Source organism: Dromiciops gliroides, chromosome 3, assembly GCF_019393635.1.
Source record: "Dromiciops gliroides isolate mDroGli1 chromosome 3, mDroGli1.pri, whole genome shotgun sequence".
In the NCBI taxonomy this organism is placed as follows: domain Eukaryota; kingdom Metazoa; phylum Chordata; class Mammalia; order Microbiotheria; family Microbiotheriidae; genus Dromiciops; species Dromiciops gliroides.
The window spans coordinates 573043855-573062099 of NC_057863.1; the positions used below are offsets into that span (position 1 = coordinate 573043855).

The 18245-nt window shown below is 42.0% G+C and overlaps 1 protein-coding gene across 1 annotated transcript in view; it reads right to left on the reverse strand.

Annotated features, from left to right (window-relative positions):
- Positions 1-921: 921 nt before the first annotated feature.
- The window catches only part of ATP7B (ATPase copper transporting beta), a 131909-nt gene continuing 114585 nt past the window's right edge, over positions 922-18245 (reverse strand). Inside the window, exons 18-22 of the mRNA XM_043995808.1 lie at positions 12102-12244; positions 7441-7644; positions 7198-7315; positions 2410-2512; positions 922-1448 (exon numbers count right to left, since the gene is read on the reverse strand). Of these exons, the coding sequence (XP_043851743.1) occupies positions 1181-1448; positions 2410-2512; positions 7198-7315; positions 7441-7644; positions 12102-12244 (836 nt within the window). The 3' untranslated portion in view covers positions 922-1180. The remainder of the gene's footprint in view (positions 1449-2409; positions 2513-7197; positions 7316-7440; positions 7645-12101; positions 12245-18245) is intronic.

Sequence of the window (18245 nt, forward strand, 5' to 3'; positions counted from 1 at the left end):
GAGCTGTTGAATATAAAAAATATGCATTTTTCATTTGAGGGGGACCAGCAGTCACCCTTCCACTCCCCCCAAAATACTATTTTTTTTCAGGGCTCATGTAGGTGTATGAAGCTGATTCACGATTAGCTGAGGAAGCTCTGATTTACTGAGGTTTCCTAAGCAATCCTGTTTGAGCAACTGTTTTCCATAAAAAATGCTCCTCATTTCTTCCTCCTCCCACCCCCGTTTGCCAATCACAAGCACATGCACAGTATCCTGTGCTCAGTAGAGCCGCACCTTTGCCAAGGCCCCACAACCTCTAGGTAGAGAGGTTTTTAATCTGCTCTTAAATCTCAGGCCCCCAGCAGCAGCTGCTGCCGCAGACCAGTGCACCCCATTCCTCTGCAGTGAGAAGCAACAAGAGGGGCCTCAGGTGACAAAAGCATTCCTCGTCACACAGAGATAGACATCGAGCCATCTGGCACATATGTACAAATGCACCTCAGCCGGGAAGTGTACAAGTCAAGTCGGAGCAGAGAAACATCGGAAAGGAGACAGACTAGACCGTAGCAGATACAGGGATTCCAGAGGTGGGGACCAAATTAGGGGAATGTAGGCATGGGGGCCACGGGGGAGTGCTGGAGAGTGGAGAGAGATGGGAATAGAAAAAGCTCGTGTGCTGTTAGACAGTGGCACTTTGAGGTAAACCATGTTCTCGACAATACAACACAAAGACTCTCATTCGTGAGAAATATTATATGCAAAGTTTTTATATGCACTCCACAGAAAAGTGCAGCCAGCTTCTTAGTCCTGGTGTGATGGCCTCCGTTTCACTATTACAATCCCTCCCAAATGGTAAAAGGGAATCCTTGAGAAATGTTCCTCCCATTTGAAGTGGATTTTTTTTCCTTCTCCAAAAACAAAGAACTGATAAAATATGTTCCAAACCAGGGCTGAGGAGGGTTGCCATGGGCTAGAACTCTTGTATCTGGGAACAGCCATAGGTCGCCCGGGTTGTGGCCAGTGCCAGAGAAGACTTCAGTCCATACCAGCAAAGGAAAAGCAATGCTACAGTTGTGTAGCCAAGCTGAAGCCAAGGAATTCCTTCCCACCTCCTTTTGTGTACAGGGGAGCTCATTGATCCTCTGGGAAACATGGCGCCCTGACCACACTGTGAATGTTCTGTGTTAGCTGCTGCCTTTCAGATGGACTGTTCTTCATCGTGATCATTCAGGAGCAATGACCATTTGTCCCCACCATCCTCTACGAGGGTGCCATGCCGAGACCTATCTGAGGTCGGGGAGGACAGTCCCACTTGGCTGATGTAGCTGACCCGATCCCAAGGCATGGCCTTGTTATCCCTTCGCCGGTCATCCATTCCAATGTGAACACTGACCTGGGATGGTGTAAGGGATCTCATATGGCCCTGGGCTTGGGCTTCATACTTTTCCATATCTGGTTTCTTATAACTAGGAAGAAGGAGATAAGGAAAGTAAGGAACAGCCTTATGGATTTTTTAAACTTTTTTTTTTTAGTCCTTGTAGACTAAGGATGTGTTCTACCTGCTGAAAGACTTTAAACAAGGGTGACCCCAAAAAGAAAAGCTAAAAAGACAGTACCAAGGGCTGCCCCATCTATGTTATTTTATTGTTAATTTTTCTAAAGATTTGATGCTGCCTTTTGTTTTTATTTCAATCATGTCTAGCTATACTTCTACTCCCACCTCATGAGATTTCCCAAGTAACCAGGGAAAGGAATTTAAACCAAAACAACAGATTCAGTGATCACATCTGATTACGTATGTGACATTCCTCAGTCACAACAACAACAGGAGCTACACATCCCTCCTCTCTCCTAAAGGATCTCATTCCCTTTAAAGAAGAAAGTAGCTGAACTCACCAAGGGCCATTTTTCTTCTACTTTAAAAAGTTCCCAGGGGGCAGCTAGGTGGCTCAGTGGATAAAGCACTGGCCCTGGATTCAGGAGGACCTGAGTTCAAATCCAGCCTCAGACACTTGACACTTACTAGCTGTGTGACCCTGGGCAAGTCACTTAACCCCCATTGCCCCGCAAAAAAAAAAAAAAAAGAACAACTGAAAGAGCCTCCTAGGGAGCAAAGATGACACCACCTGGACACAACACAGAGCAACCTTGCACTTAGCCGGTGTTAATAATCACCACCAGTAAGACTCTGTTGTTTATGAGTAATTGTACAAATAATTGTCCAAATGGCCCGTTCAGCTCATCTCAAATCTCAGCTTCAGGTGAATGAATTGGGGACACCCTATTGTGGCAACCCCAGATTTACATATAAGCCTTCTCAAGACCAGAAAGACTCCATAGGGAGAAGACCACCTGGCTTTTCCAAGCAGGGGTAGCTTTTCTACTCTGGACCTTCTATATTCTCCCTCTATTCTCTATGGTACTTACAACTTCAGCTGCAGTGAAGAAAGGACCACAGACACGGAGGAGGCGGCCATGGCAGCGGATCCCATCCAGGGCTGCAGCACAATGCCAATGGGCATGAATACACCTAACCAAAAGAAATACACAAGATAAAATTTCAAAAAACAAGCAAAGTCCATCCTCAGCCTGACATTTAAAGTCTTAGACAATATGCTGCCATGTGCCTTTCCAGTTTTGTTTCACATTTCTCTCTTTTTTTGAGCCAAAAAAAGGCATTTATTAAGTGCCTACTAAGTGGCAGACACCAGAATACAAAAACAAAGAGTGAACCAATCCTTACTATTAAGGCTTAGATTATAAAACTCTACCATTTGCTTAAACTGGCTATATAGCTCTAACACAATCAATCAATCAACATTTATTAAACACCTACTATGTGCCAGGCACTATGCTAAATATGAGGGGATACAAAAAAGCAAAAGATAGTCCCTGCCCTCAAGGAGTTTACGATCTAAAGGAGAGACAACATGAAAATAGATATATACAGGATAAATAGGAAATAATTAACAGAGGGAAGGCACTGGAATTAAGAGGGGTTAAAGAAAACTTCATTTAGAAGGCAGAATATGAATTGGGGCTTAAAGCAAGCCAGGGAGGGCAGTAGAGAGGAGGTAGAGCCTTTCCAGGAATGGGGGACAGCCAGAGAAAATGCCTAGAGCTGAGTGTATTGTTTGTGGAACAGCTAGGAGGCCAGCGCCACTGGTGTGGTTTAAGGAGTCAGGAGACTGGAAAGGTAGGAGGGGCCTAGGGTATGACCACCTTCATCTTCCTCCTCTGTACTTGGACTCAGGTGGTCCCTTGTGTGGGGAACACATGCTCCACACCTCTGCCTCAGAGAGTCCCAAGCCTCCTTCATAGAACAGCCTGAGGCCTTCCATGATCCTTCGGGAAGTTACTTTGTAGATACTTGGCTTATGTGTGGGCAGGCCCTCTTCCCTCCAGCAGACTGTAAGCTCCTTGAGTGCCTTACACATAGGAGGGGCTCATTAAGTGTTTCTTTCTTTTTTTTTTTTTGCAGGGCCATGAGAGTTAAGTGACTTGCCTAGGGTCACACAGCTAGTAAGCATCAAGTGTCTGAGGCCGAATTTGAACTCAGGTCCTCCTGAATTCAGGGCCGGTGCTTTATCCACTGTGCCACCTAGCTGCCCCTCATTAAGTGTTTCTTGAATTTAACTACTTGGCCCTTAAGGAATAAAAAGGAGAGTGTGCCCCGCACCAGCCTATAATGATGCCCAGGCTACCTTGGGCTGTCCTAACTCAGGCAAAAAAATCTAACCTTTCTTAGTACCAATGTTCTCCCAGTGATGCCATTGGGCGATGAATCAGGGACCATCAGGATAGCAAGGAAATCCAAATTGTGGGCGACTCAAAAGGCATGGGAGAAATGTACAGCAGCGGGGAGCAGACTCCAGCAAGAAATGGCATAAAATAGGCTATCCAGCAGATAGCTGGCAAAGGAGGTGTGCTAGTCTTGGGCATGATGCTGGTCATCAGAGAGAAGGATTTGTGAAGGAAACAAACAGCAAGAGCAAATGAAATGGCACGGAGACTATGGCACCACATCAATAGAAGGGCCACAGCTATATGAATTAAAGGCAAAACCAACCAACAGGACCCTAAACCTAAGGGAGATGGGAATCTACCATTTGACATGTTTCTCTCTCTCCCTTTTGTTGTTATTTGGTCACTTCAGTCGTGTCTGACCTTTTGTGACGCAATTTGGGGTTTTCTTGACAAAGATACTGCAGTGCTCTGCCATTTCCTTCTCCAGCTCATTTTACAGATGAGGAAACTGAGGCAAACAGGGTGAAGTGATTTGCCCACGGTCACACAGCTATTAAGTAAGTGTGTGAGGCTAGGTTTGAATGCAGGAAGCTGAGTCTTCCTGACTCCAGGCCCAGCATTCTATCCACTGTACCACCTAGCTGCCCCTCCCTCCCTTCACTGTCAAAATCTTCTTCGGTGCTTCTCCACCGAGTGTGCATTGGGCATACGGCACTTAAAGAATCAAACAATTCAACGATTACATTTTCAGAAGTAGAGAGTGTGGAATTGTGGCATAGTAAAGGAGACTTAATGCTCCTTAATGATCCCATCTGCTTGGTTCTTCCTGAAACTGATCAGCATCTGGCACTATAGATTTATATAATTCGGGGCATTTGGGGAGAGGTCTGGGCAAAAGGAAGCGAAACCAAACTGATCTGGGAGTCAAGAGGGCCTGGGTTCAGATCTTGTCTGTGATACCACCTGAGTATTTTTGGAAAAGTTACAACCTCCCTGGCTGTTTCCTCATGCATAAAATGAGGGAGGGTTGTACAAGATGACCTTGGAGGCCCCTTGACACTTTCTATCTTATGATCCTAAGAAGCAGACGTGATCAGAAAAAAAATGAGGGAAAAGCAATAGTAACACAGGAGAGAGGGTGGTTGCTTTTTTAAATGTGAGCTACAAGTTATCGATTGTAATAATACTTTTTCTGTATTTACATGTCACTCCCAAGTCCTCCTTTTGTGCCCCATCAGGTTGAGAATTCTCAAAGGTCATGCCCATGCTGCACAAATTCTGGCAGGTCCTTTCAAGCTGAAGGCTTCAAATACTCATCCAGAGGTGAAGGGCATGTTTTTAGAATACAAGCTCCTTGAGGCCAAGCTTATCTCCCCTGCGTACCTGTACTCACAACCTCTAGCACACATAAATAAGCACTCAAGAAATGCTTGTCAGCAGCTGACTGTTCAGACTCCCTTAGCTGGTTACAGAGAGGCTCCCCCACTGGGAGGTTCATCTGCAGAGGATGAATTTTTTCAAGGAGAACCTCAAGAAGACCCTGAGGGGTTGAAGACAAGCTATACTGGTGGAGGGAATTCATGCTGACTAAACACCAGCTCACTGGAGTGTGAAGAGACCAGTTCCCTTTGTCCATTGGCACGTGGGGGAGGGCATGGAGGAAGGAGGGTTCTCTGAGGCCCGGGAGGATACAGCTGCCCTGGAGAAGGATTACGAGGTTGGTGCAGATTCTGTTGAAGGAGAGGGTGAAGAGGAAGGAGAAGAGTACCAGTTACCCCTTCCATACAGCTCTGCAGCATGTTACATTCAAAACTCACCAGTTTAAACAGGCTTAGCTTATCTGTAACCTAGGCGACTGTTTGAGAAGGTACACCATGATGGTGTGAAGGCAGCCTTGATAGTACAGCTAGCCATTTGGCTAGTTTGTCTACACTATCAAAACTGTGATCATGTCTTACGTTTTCCATGTGTCTCTGTAAAAGCATTTTCCATCATGTCTTAGAAATTAAACGCTTTAAGGAAAAATACAACAACAACAACAAAGATCAGTTCTCACCCAAGGGCGTCAAAGCATTTTGTTTTAACAGAAACAAGGGACTCAGTTCCCACATGGTACAGATGGGGAAACCAAGATGGATGAAATGACCCGGCCCCACAAACGCCGGGCTCTTTGTCAGACTGAGAAGCACTGGAGGTGAAGGTAAGCTTTCAGCAATAATTCCAAGAGGAGGGGACGGTTCCTCCGCCTCACTGAATCAAGAACAAATGTTGGCAAAGGCCCTAATCCCTGTTAAGTGAGCCACCTGTAATTACAGAGGGAGAGAGAGAGCCTAAAGATGGAAAAGTCATTTGCAGAGATTCCTTCCCTCTTCTCTGCTGTGCTGGGAGCACTTTGCTACACTAGACGTTTCCAGTCCTGTTCCTCAATTTCCTCATCTGTAAAAGGGAGATGATTATCACATCTACCTCACAGGGATAATCTGTAAATGCTTTGAAAACCTTAAAGCACTCTAAGTGTGATCTATAGAAATACTAGCTTTCTGACTGGAAAAGTTTCAGATGGAGGGAACAGGGAGGGAGGGAGATGCTTGAGTTGGTTGTTACAGACTTTGGATACAGGGCTTCGCCTTGATAAGATCTACAGGGAGAGCTGGATCTTTGGATTGAGATAGATGTGGGAGAGATAGAGGGGGTCTGGACATAGAGGGAGAGGAGTTGGGCAAGTGAGGACAGACACCCTGATCCTTCGCACAACCTGTGATTCCATCAGTGCAGCAGGTAGGCCCTCCAGGGACATAGATCGCAATCCCTCCCAATAGTATCAAATGTGGCACAGAGCTAGACTTGGAGGGTAGATTTGGGTCCTGGTTCTGACACTTCTTAGCTACCTGACCTTGGGAAATTCATTTAACCTTTCTTCTCCTATTTCCTCATCTGCAAAAAAATGAAACTAATAATATTTATCTTACCTTAAAGTGAGTTAAGTGTTTTACTAATCTTCAAGTTCTATAAAAATGCCAGCTATTATTATTACCTGATGTGCTGGGGTCTTTTTCATGAGAACATAAAGACAATGTGACTCCCCCTTTTGCAACCCCTGCCCTGAGAAAGAAAGATGTCCTTCCAACTTACATGTGCAGTGGAGGTAGATGTTCAATTTTTTGGCTAAAATGTCCTATGATCTTGTTGGTATCTCAAAGGTTTCTTCCCAAGACACCCCATTCTCTCCCTTGGTGGATAGATCCAAGTAAACATTTCCTATCTGTCTCCCAAAAATATAGAGAGTGAAGTACATATATAGCTAGCCATCTCCATAGGCATTTACCCTTTATCAGGGCACAGGCCATCTCTAACTTAAAAAAAAAAATTAAACCAGGAGAGTTCCTCTACTTTTTCTTCTCTGGAGAGGAGTCAGGAGCCAACTTGATGAACAACTTTGCAACAAACCAGGTGCAAATCACCACTTACCTGCTGCAATGGGTATCCCAACTAGGTTATAAATTAAGGCCAAGACCAGATTTATTCGTATTCTCTGGACAGTCCTCTTGGAAAGATGAATGCTAGCAACCACGTCTAGCAAATCGTTCTGAAACACAGGAGCACATTGTGACTCAGGAAGCCATTCTCATTGACTGCTCCCTCCTCCCACTCCACTTCCTTCCCCAAGTTAGGGAAAAAAAAAAGAAGGCAGGAAGATGGAGCCAGGCTCACCCTAATGAGGACAACATCAGCGGCTTCAATAGCTACATCTGTGCCTGTTCCAATGGCGATGCCAACATCAGCCCTTGCCAAGGCTGGAGAGTCATTCACTCCATCTCCTACCATGGCCACTTTCTTTCCCTGGTTTTGAAGCTCTTGGACCTTGGCCACCTTGTGAGAGGGAAGGACTTCGGCAAAAACTTTGTTGATGCCCACCTGTAAGGAAAGAAAATCAGTGTGGTAGCCTAAGGGCAACAGCAGCTTGTTGTTGAATCAGAAGCTCAGGACTCGGGAATGTGGGAAAACTGGGACACTAATCCACTATTGGTGAGTTGTGAGCAGACCCCAACCATTATGGAGAGTAATTTGGAACTATGCCCAAAGGGCTATAGAACTCTGCATAGAACCCCCCTTTGATCCAAGCAATACCACTGTTAGGTTTGTATTCCAAAGACATCACAAAAAAGAGAAAAAGGCCTAGCTGTAGAAACATATTTATAGCAGTCCTTTCTTTTAGTGGTGGCTAAGAATTGGAAGTCAAAGGAATGCTCATCAATTGGGAAATGGCTAAACAAACTGTGGTATGTGATGGTGATGGAATATGATTGTGCTTTAAGAAAAGACAAACAGGATGATTTCAGAAAGGCCTGGGAACACTTGTATGAACTGAAGTATAGTAAAGTGAGCAGAACCAGGAGAACGTTGTACACAGTGACAGCATTAGTGTTCTATGAGCAATTGTGAATGACTTAACTATTCTCAGCAAGGTAATCCCAAAGGACTAATGATGAAACATTATCTACCTCCAAAAAAAAAGAAATGATATTGATTGAAATCAGACTGAAGGGCAGCTAGGTGGCACAGTGGATAAAGCACCAGCTCTGGATTCAGGAGGACCTGAGTTCAAATCCGGCATCAGCCACTTGGCACTTACTAGCTGTGTGACCCTGGTCAAGACATTTAACCCCCATTGCCCACCGCCCCCCCCCCCAAATCAGACTGAAGGCATGCTATTTTTTACTTTCTTTCATTTTTTTCTTTTATTTGAGTTTTCTTGTACAAAATGGCTAACGTGGTAATGTTTTACGTAATTGCATATGTATAACCTATATCTGATTGCTTACTGTCTCAGAGTGGGAGAAGGGGAGGGAGGGAGGGAAGGAGGGATAGAATTTGGAACTCAAAATTTTAAATAAAAATGTTTATTATTTAAAAAGAAAAAAATACACTCAAGACCTCCATTCCTTCCTCTTGCACCAAGAACACCTGTTCTGAAAGAGGGCGATCAGTACAGGTGGGCTACCCTGGGAAAGATAATCATACTGTCATCATGCCTTGGCCACCTATCTCTAGGAAGACTGAGAGCAAACTGGGGCAGAAACCTTTTGAGATTCCAACAGGATTATAGGGCATTTTAGCCAAAAAAATAAAAATAAAAATCTACCTCCACTGCACATGTAAGTTGGAAGGACATCTCTCTTTCCCAGGGCAGGGAGCACATGAAAAAGGCCCCTAGCATGTCAGGTAATAATAATAATAATGGGTACCTTTATAGAACTTTTTAGAAGATTGACAAAGCACTTGACTCCTTCTCCAAGCACTTTGCAAAACCGGAAAAACTGTATAAATGTCGGCTGTCATTTCCATTATTGTTATTAGATTACTATATAGGATGATTTGAAGGGAACTGAGGAGGCTCCCCCATTTGCCCCTCAACTGACCCCAAATCCAGCATTAGTGGTTCATTCCTTTGGGTTAAAGCATTACGTTCCTAGTTTAAAAAAGCAAATATCCCTTCCTGACTCCCAGTTTATAAACGTGCTCTTTTCTACTCCTAGTTGCCTGTCCCTCTGCTGACCTATGAAGACCATTCCAGATATGGAAAATGCATAAAGTTGATCTTTAAAAGCATTTAAGGCCAACTTTAAGCAAAGAAGAAATCAGCAATGGCACACTCACTGGCAGTGGCATTACTGTGAAATTTTTTAATTCTAGATTCTGTTTTGGAATTTGATGTTGGTGTGCTACCATGTGAGCAGAGCACATTACTAAAAGGGCAATGATAATACTCTCTACCTCAATTAGGAGGATTAATAATCCACAGTCATGAGCTACCATTGGTTCAGATACCTCAAGTGAAAGTAACCTTGTGATCATAATTTGATAACCTCTTCCCCAAGGAAAAGTCTGCCAGCACCCAGAGTCTTTCAGGAACCAAAATTCCTTGGAGGCAGACAGGATATCTAAAACCAGTATCAGGGCATTATTGTTCATCTAGTTAACTATCTTGATACACACTCACAATTAGCCTCAAAAATGTTCTGTATAGGGCACAGCTGGTGGACTCAGGAGGACCTGAGTTCAAATCCAGCCTCAGACACATGACACTTAGTAGCTGTGTGACCCTCGGCAAGTCATTTAACCCTCATTGTGCCACCACCCCCCCCCAAAAAAAAGTACTGTATAGCTGCTTCTCTCCTAGACAAGTTAGAATCAGTTAAAGGACTAACTAATTTTTAAAAGCACAAGGTTGAAGGATAACAGGATTTAGAGCCGGAAGCAACTTTAACAATCATCCTGACCCCCTCATTTTACACCTGGGACCATAGACACGAGGCCATTTAGTTCAACATCTTCCTTTTAGAGATGACTTAAGTGACTTGTCCAGGGTCACACTGATATGAAGTATCAACATGCTCTCTGACTCCCAGGCCAGTGCTCTTTCTCCTGGTCCACAGCACCTCTTCTCATTATGTATATGCTATCTCTCCTGTTAAACAAATTTAGAGAATCCACCACCCCAAATGTTCACGTGGACTATGTGTGCCAGACCCGTGGCAGAGGCTTCCCAGCTCCTACGGTCTGCTCAGTCACAGACACACTATACATTGGCCCTGATGTCGAGAGAGAAGGACAACAACCTGTTAGACTGGAAGTTCCTTGAGGCCGAGCATTCTGTCTGTCTTTGTGTCACCAGAGCCTAACTAGGTGTCTCATTGATAGTAATGGTTTAATAAATGCCAATTGATTCATTCATTCATTTATTGGTTAGTTTTTGTTTTTGTTTCTGCAAGGCAATGGAGACTGAAGGTTAAGTGACTTGCCCAGGGTCACACAGTTAGTAAGTGTCAAGTGTCTGAGGCCATATTTGAACTCAGGTCCTCCTGACTCCAGGGCTGGTGCTTTATCCACTGCGCCACCTAACTGCCCGCCCCCTTACTTTTTTTTTTTTATTTTTAGTGAGGCAATTGGGGTTAAGTGACTTGCCCAGGATCACACAGCTAGTAGTGTTAAGTGTCTGAGGCCGGATATGAACTCAGGTACTCCTGACTCCAGGGCCGGTGCTCTATCCACTGTGCCAGCTAGCTGCCCCAGTGTATGCTATTCTTAACCTCATTTTACAGATAAAGAAACTAAGGCAACTACAGACTGGGTAACTTGCCTGGGGTCACACCTAGTTAAGTGTCTAAGACTAGATTTGAACTCAGGTCCTCCTGACTCCAGGGCTGGTGCTTTATCCACTGCGCCACCTAACTGCCCGCCCCCTTACTTTTTTTTTTTTATTTTTAGTGAGGCAATTGGGGTTAAGTGACTTGCCCAGGGTCACACAGCTAGTAAGTGTCAAGTGTCTGAGGCCAGATTTGAACTCAGGTACTCCTGAATCCAGGGCCGGTGCTTTATCCACTACGCCGCCTAGCTGCCCCTCTCATTTATTTTTAATGAACTTTTCACAATGATGTGTTCATTGTGTACTCATTCTCTTCTTTCTTCTTATTGATCTCTCCTTCAATTCCTACAAATCTCTCCATGTTTCTGAATTCCTCATTTCTTATTGTACAGTAATATCCCATTACAATTATATACCTCATTTTGGAAACATTCCCTAATTGATACATACCTCTCTCCTTCCAGTCTTTTACTATCCCAAAGGATGATGTTACAGATAATTTGGCATACATCAGATTTTTGTTTCTACCTTTGATTTCGTAGAGGTACAAGCCCATTAGTGCAATAATGAGGTTTAAGGGTCTGGACAGTTTAGTCACTGTACTTGTTTAATTCCAAAATTAAATCCAGAACGGTAAGGCCCCTTCATAGTTCTATCAGTACGAATACACAATTAGCAAGATCAATTACAGAGCTATGAAGTGGTAGAGACAGAATTCAAACCCAGGGGTCTTGTTCCCTTGGTTTATAACTCACAAAAAGCTCAAATTCTGTAATAGTTAGGTAGGAATTTAAGCAAAAGTGCTGAGCCAGAAAAGTATCTTCCTTTGACACATTACCTTGTGTAAAATATTGGGGTGCTATTCACCCCAAGGTCAGCTTGGTTATATCAGTGATGAAGACCAATACAGAACATGCAAAGTCATGCGAGGCATAGAAAGAGGCCCAGTTTTAGAGTCTGTAGATCTGGGTTCAGGGGCCAGTTCTAACATTTATCAGCTGTGTCAGTGGTACAAGAAAGATAACAACACTTGCAATACCTGCCACACAAGGACTTAAGTTTCCTCACAAGTGAGGGGACCAGCATGGTCTCAAGGTCCCCTTGGACTTTGAATCCCAGGATATCATGATGCATGGGGCCAAAGGGAGCCAGCCACAGAAATCATTAATAGAGCCCCAAGGGGAACCCAGGACAAGCAACAAACCAAACAGAGCCATAAGCAAACCTGTGTGGCGATGGCTTTTGCGGTCTTCCTGTTGTCCCCAGTTATCAGAACCACATCCACACCCATACTTTTGAGGGTATGGACAGCCAGAGCCGCTTCCTGCTTGACAGAATCTGCGATGGCCACCATCCCACAGAGCACCCCTGGGAAGAAAATAACCTTAGTTATTAAAGAACTACAGAAAGTGAAGCAAAACAAAGCCAGAGGTGAAAAAAAAATGGGCTTGTTATCTCATTCCCTCCTGTCACTCCCCAAAGAATATACAGGTGTCCCCAAGGTCTTAGTGCCATCTTAAGCTTTAATAGCTTTTTAAGAGTTGTGAAAATCATTTTTAATAACCTTAAGTCTTGGGGGAATCTTGTATTTTCCCAGAGTGAATTTCATATATTTTTTTTTGTAAATGAAAATGGTAATTCACATGTGTGACTAACCCTCTGATTCAGGTTTGGTCAATAATATTGCCCACAGCAAACAGGCAGGCTATAGTGGGCTTTCTTCTCTATCCAAAGAGAATTGCCTTCCACTTGCTTTGTATTTATCTTGTATGTTCTAATTCATGTGTTTCCTTCCCAACTAGAATATAAACTCCTCATGGAAAGGGCTATTCCCGCTTTTTCTCCACATCTCTAGCCCTTTGCACAGTACCTAGCTCATACGGTACTTAAGCCAAAGGAAATAAGGTAAGTAAAAGGAATGAATATAGACTAATATAGGCCAAAGAGTTAAAAGTGTAAGAGATTTGGGAAATGGAAACGAATAAATAATTTTAAGGAGAAGAATTCTGACAAGGTGGTTCTGGTGGAAAGCTTTGAGAAAAGAAAAAAGAGGAAATGGCAATGAGAAATAAATCTTTCATAAGACTTTGTTAAATTTAGGGAGCAGCTAGGCAACATAGTGGATAAAGCACTGGGCCTGGATTCAGGAGGACCTGAGTTCAAATCCGGCCTCAGACACTTGACACTTACTAGCTGTGTGACCCTGGGCATGTCACTTAACCCTCACTGCCCCACCAAAAAAAAAAAAAAAACAAACCTTTGTTAAATTGTAGGTATAAGGTATAACTTACTTTAAAAAATACACATGTTCCTGCAGTGTTCTGCAGAAAATCAATTTTTGTAAACTGAATCATTAAATGTCCTAGAGGAGCTTACTATTTAAAGGATTTTTACAGTGAACATCTTTTAGAAGCAAAGGATTTTTGTTTTATAAGTCTAAGTCTTCATATATTGGGCTCTTTGGAAGCAATTTTAGCCTAAAGGAAGACAGGCTATGATTATAATATGGTGCCAATTTGTAGAAGCTGGGAATGATAAGATGAAGGAAAAGGAAGAGGATTCAGAGGTCTAAAAATAGGATGGCCAATGTCTCTGAAACAGAAATTTGATTATAGCAATAAAAGATGAAAGGAAGGAAATGAAGTTAGTCTTTCCGAATAGAACAATATTGTAGATATAGTTTAACTATATTTATAGTTACAGTATAACTATATTTCAGTAAAATACTTGACAAAGTCTCTCTTATGCTAACTAAGCTTGTGGACAAAATGGAAATGTAGGCTAGCTAAGAGTATACTTAGATGTATTCAGAATTGGCCAAATGACCAGACCCAAAGAGTAGTTAGTTACTAATGCTATAATGAGAGGGGGCAGCTAGGTGGCGCAGTGGATAGAGCACCGGCCCTGGAGTCAGAGTACCTGAGTTCAAATCTGGACTCAGACACTTAACACTTACTAGCTGTGTGACCTTGGGCAAGTCACTTAACCCCAATTGCCTCACTAAACAAAACAAAACAAAACAAAACAAAAAAAATGGACACTAATGCTATGATGAGAAAAGGATGAGAGGTGGGAGGAGGTATCCAGTGAAATGCCCCATTTTTTTCCAAATTCACAAAAAATGCACCTTTGAAAAATCAATAAGGAAGGCACTAAACTAAATCAAAATGATACATCTGGCCAGGGGTATGATAATACAAATTTAACAACTAGCTCTCCAGTTGAGGATGTGGGGGTGGGGAAGTATATGTGTAACAGTCTTTTAAGTTTAATCTGCAGTATTAACATTTTCTCCATCACTTTCTTAAGCTTAGACAACCAATAGAACAATAAATCAAGCCCTGATTTGTAGTGCCTGCTGATTTCCAAGGTATAAATGCTCAGACAGAAAATTTAACAACTGGTTATCACAAGCTGGTTTGAGCTGCGCTCCTAGATTTGACCCACTAACAGTTGCAGCTCCCTGGCCTGAGGAGCTCTAAAATCTTTAAAGGACACAGCACTCAAAATCTAATGAAAGCAGCAGCAAGACCTCTAAAATACAGATCAGATCCATACAAAGCCCTTCAAATTCCCTCTAAGAGTATACCTGACTAACACAAAATTTCAGTTTGGGAAATGAGGCTGGAAGAATGTGTAAATGACAACAAAAAAGGCATCAATGACAAAGAGGTAAAGCCATGGGTGCTTTAAGGTTTGCAAAGTGCTTTATAGTCATCATCCCATTAGAGCCTTACAACATCTCTGCCAGGAACCCAGAGTTGGTTGAATATTAAGAAGACTATAGGGGGCGCAGCTAGGTGGCACAGTGGATAAAGCACTGGCCCTGGATTCAGGAGTACCTGAGTTCAAATCCAGCCTCAGACACTTAACACACACTTACTAGCTGTGTGACTCTGGGCAAGTCACTAAACCCTCATTGCCCCGCCAAAAAAAAAAAAGAAAAGAAAAGAAAAAAAAAGACTATAAATATTAAACACAAGAACAACAAAAACAAAAGATGCAGAAAAGGCTTTTGATGAAATATCCATCTCTACTAACACTAAAAAGTTTAAGAATAAATGGAAAGTGGGGCAGCTAGATGGTGTAGTGGATAGAGCATGGGCCTTGGAGTCAGGAGTACCTGAGTTCAAATCCGGCCTCAGACACTTAACACTTACTAGCTGTGTGACCCTGGGCAAGTCACTTAACCCCAATTGCCTCACTAAAAAAAAAAAAAAAGAAGAAGAAGAAGAAAAAGAAAAAAAAAAGAATAAATGGAAAGTACTATCTATGTAAAACCAAGAGCTAGCATTATACAAATTGGGAAAATCTAAAGGCCATTCTTACAAGAACAGCAGTAAAGCAAGGATATCCATTTTTAAATTTAATGTTTTAGACATCCAAGCTAAAAAAAGAAATTGAGGGGAAAAAAAGATGAAACAAAATGATTCTTTTAGAGCTGATATAAGTTTTATAGTTGAACTGAGAATCATAGAGAGACAACTAAAATTAATTAAAACAATTCCAGCAAAGTTAAAGGATGCAAAAATTCACTTAAATCATCAGTATTTTCTGCATTTTACCAACACCCAGGAGGAGAGATAGAAAGAGAAATTCCATTTAAAATAATTACAGGATGTATAATATGCATGGGGAGTCTACTTAACAAGAAACACATAGTAACTATATGCCTTCAACTAAAAAACACTTTATAGAGATAGACCTAAATAGTTGGAGAAAATTAATTGCTCATGGGTAGACAGATCCAATATAATAAATGACATTATTCGATTAATTTAACAATTCAGTGCCATACCAATCAAACTACCAAAGGATTACTTTACAGAGTTGGAAAAAAATAAGTAAATTTGTTAAAAGAAAGTGTCTCAAGAAAAAACATTTTTAAAAATGGAAAGGAAGGAGGTCTATCCACGTCATATCTCAAACTATACCACAAAGCAATAAAAAATTATTTGGGACTACTGAAAAAAAAAAAAGAGGTCAAATAGATTAGGTATACAACAAAGAGAAGCAAACAAGTACTGTGGCATAGCATGTGATAAACCCAAAGTTCCCAACTAATGGAGTAAGGGCTTACGATCTCACTGTCTGTCATAAACTACTGGCAAAGCTAGAAATCAGCCTGGCAGAAACTAATTTTGAAGTAGACCAACACCTCACCCTGTATAGCAAGATAAGTTCCAAATGGATATATGACAAACATAAAAAAAAAAAATCACATAAAAAACAAATTAGAGAAGCAAGGAAGGAATTACTGTTTACAAACTATAGACACAGGAAGAATTTATGACAAGGCAAGGAATAGAGAGGCTCACAGAAGAGAAAATTTACAATTTTGATTACCCAAAAAAAAAAATGCATCAACAAAACCAGTGCAATCAAAACTAGAAGGGAAATAGTTACCTGGGGGGGCGAGGAGGGGGAAATCTTTGCAATCAAATCTCTCTTATAAAGATCTCATTTTGTGATATATAAGAAACTGATTCAATTTTTAAAAAGAGCCATTCCCGGGGCAGCTAGATGGCGCAGTGGATAGAGCACCGGCCCTGGAGTCAGGAGTACCTGAGTTCAAATCTGGCCTCAGACACTTAACACTTAAGTAGCTGTGTGACCCTGGGCAAGTCACTTAACCCCAACTGCCTCACTTAAAAAAAAAAAAAAGAGCCATTCCCCAACTAATAGGTAGTCAAAGTATACAAATAGGCAGTTTTCAAAGGATGAAATCTAAACTATCAGCAGCTATATGAAAAAATGCTCCAAGGGGCAGCTAGGTGGCACAGTGGATAGAGCACTGGCCCTGGATTCAGGAGGACATGAGTTCAAATTTGAACTCAGACACTTAACAATTACTACCTGTGTGACCTTAGGCAAGTCAACTAACCTCAATTGCCCCACAAAAAAAAAATAATAATAATAATAAAGAAAAAGAAAAAATGCTCCAAATCACAAATAAAGAAGTTCAAATTAAAGCAAATGTCAGGTTTGCCATCAAATTGGCAAAGATGACCAAAAAAATGTTGAAGAGGCTGAATAAAAATCAGACAGAACTCTCAATTGATTTAGTGATTTGGGAAAGTGATTTAGAGTTATATTCAAATAAAACCATTAAACTATATATGCCCTTTGGCCAAATAATACCACTAATAAGCCTATACCCCAAAGAGATTAAAAAAGGAAAAGGACACATATATACATAAATTTTTATAGAAGCTCTTTTTGTAGTAGTAAAAAACTGGAAACCAAAGGGGTGTCCATCAATTGGACAATAGTTGAAGAAATTATGGTATGTGAATGTAATGGAATATTATTATACCATAAGAAATAATAAAATGTGGGGGCAGCTAGGTAGTGCATCAGAAGGACCCAAGTTCAAATCCAGCCTCAGACACTTAACACTTACTAGCTGTATGACCTTGGGCAAGTCACTTCACCCTCATTGCCCCACAAAAATAAATAATTAGATGAAAGAAAAACCTGGGAAGGCTGAACTGATGCAGACTGAAGTGGACAGAACTAAAAACAATGTATAGGGGCAGCTAGGTGGCGCAGTGGATAGAGCACCGGCCCTGGAGTCAGGAGGACCTGAGTTCAAATCCGGCCTCAGACACTTAACACTTACTAGCTGTATGACCTTGGGCAAGTCATTTCACCCTCACTGCCCCACAAAAATAAATAATTAGATGAAAGAAAAACCTGGGAAGGCTGAACTGATGCAGATTGAAGTGGACAGAACTAAAAACAATGTATAGGGGCAGCTAGGTGGCGCAGTGGATAGAGCACCAGCCCTGGAGTCAGGAGGACCTGAGTTCAAATCCGGCCTCAGACACTTAACACTTACTAGCTGTGTGACCCTGGGCAAGTCACTTAACCCCAATTGCCTCACTAAAAAAAAAAACAAAAAAAAACCCCCAATGTATACAGGTACCACGCAATGCCGTAAAGACAAGACAAGTTTTAAAGACTTAAAAACTCTGATCAATGCAGTAACGATCCTGATGCCAGAAGACTTTGTTGAAGTATGTCACCCACCTCATAACAGAGACTGTAGAATGAGATAAACTTTTGGACATGGCCAACATGGAAATCTGTTTTGTTTAACTATGCAGATTTGTTATAAATGTTTTTTGTTTTCCAGTTGGTGGGAGGATAAGGGAAGAGAAAATAAATTGCTTGTTAATTGAAAATTAAGTAAAATAAAAGTTCAAAATAAGGAGACATTTTTGGCACTAATGCTTTTAAAAACCGCGTGCTTGAGGCAGCTAGGTGGCACAGTGGGCAGAGCACCGGCCCTGGAGTCAGGAGGACCTGAGTTCAAATTCTGCCTCAGACACTTAACACTAACTAGCTGTGTGACCCTGGGCAAGTC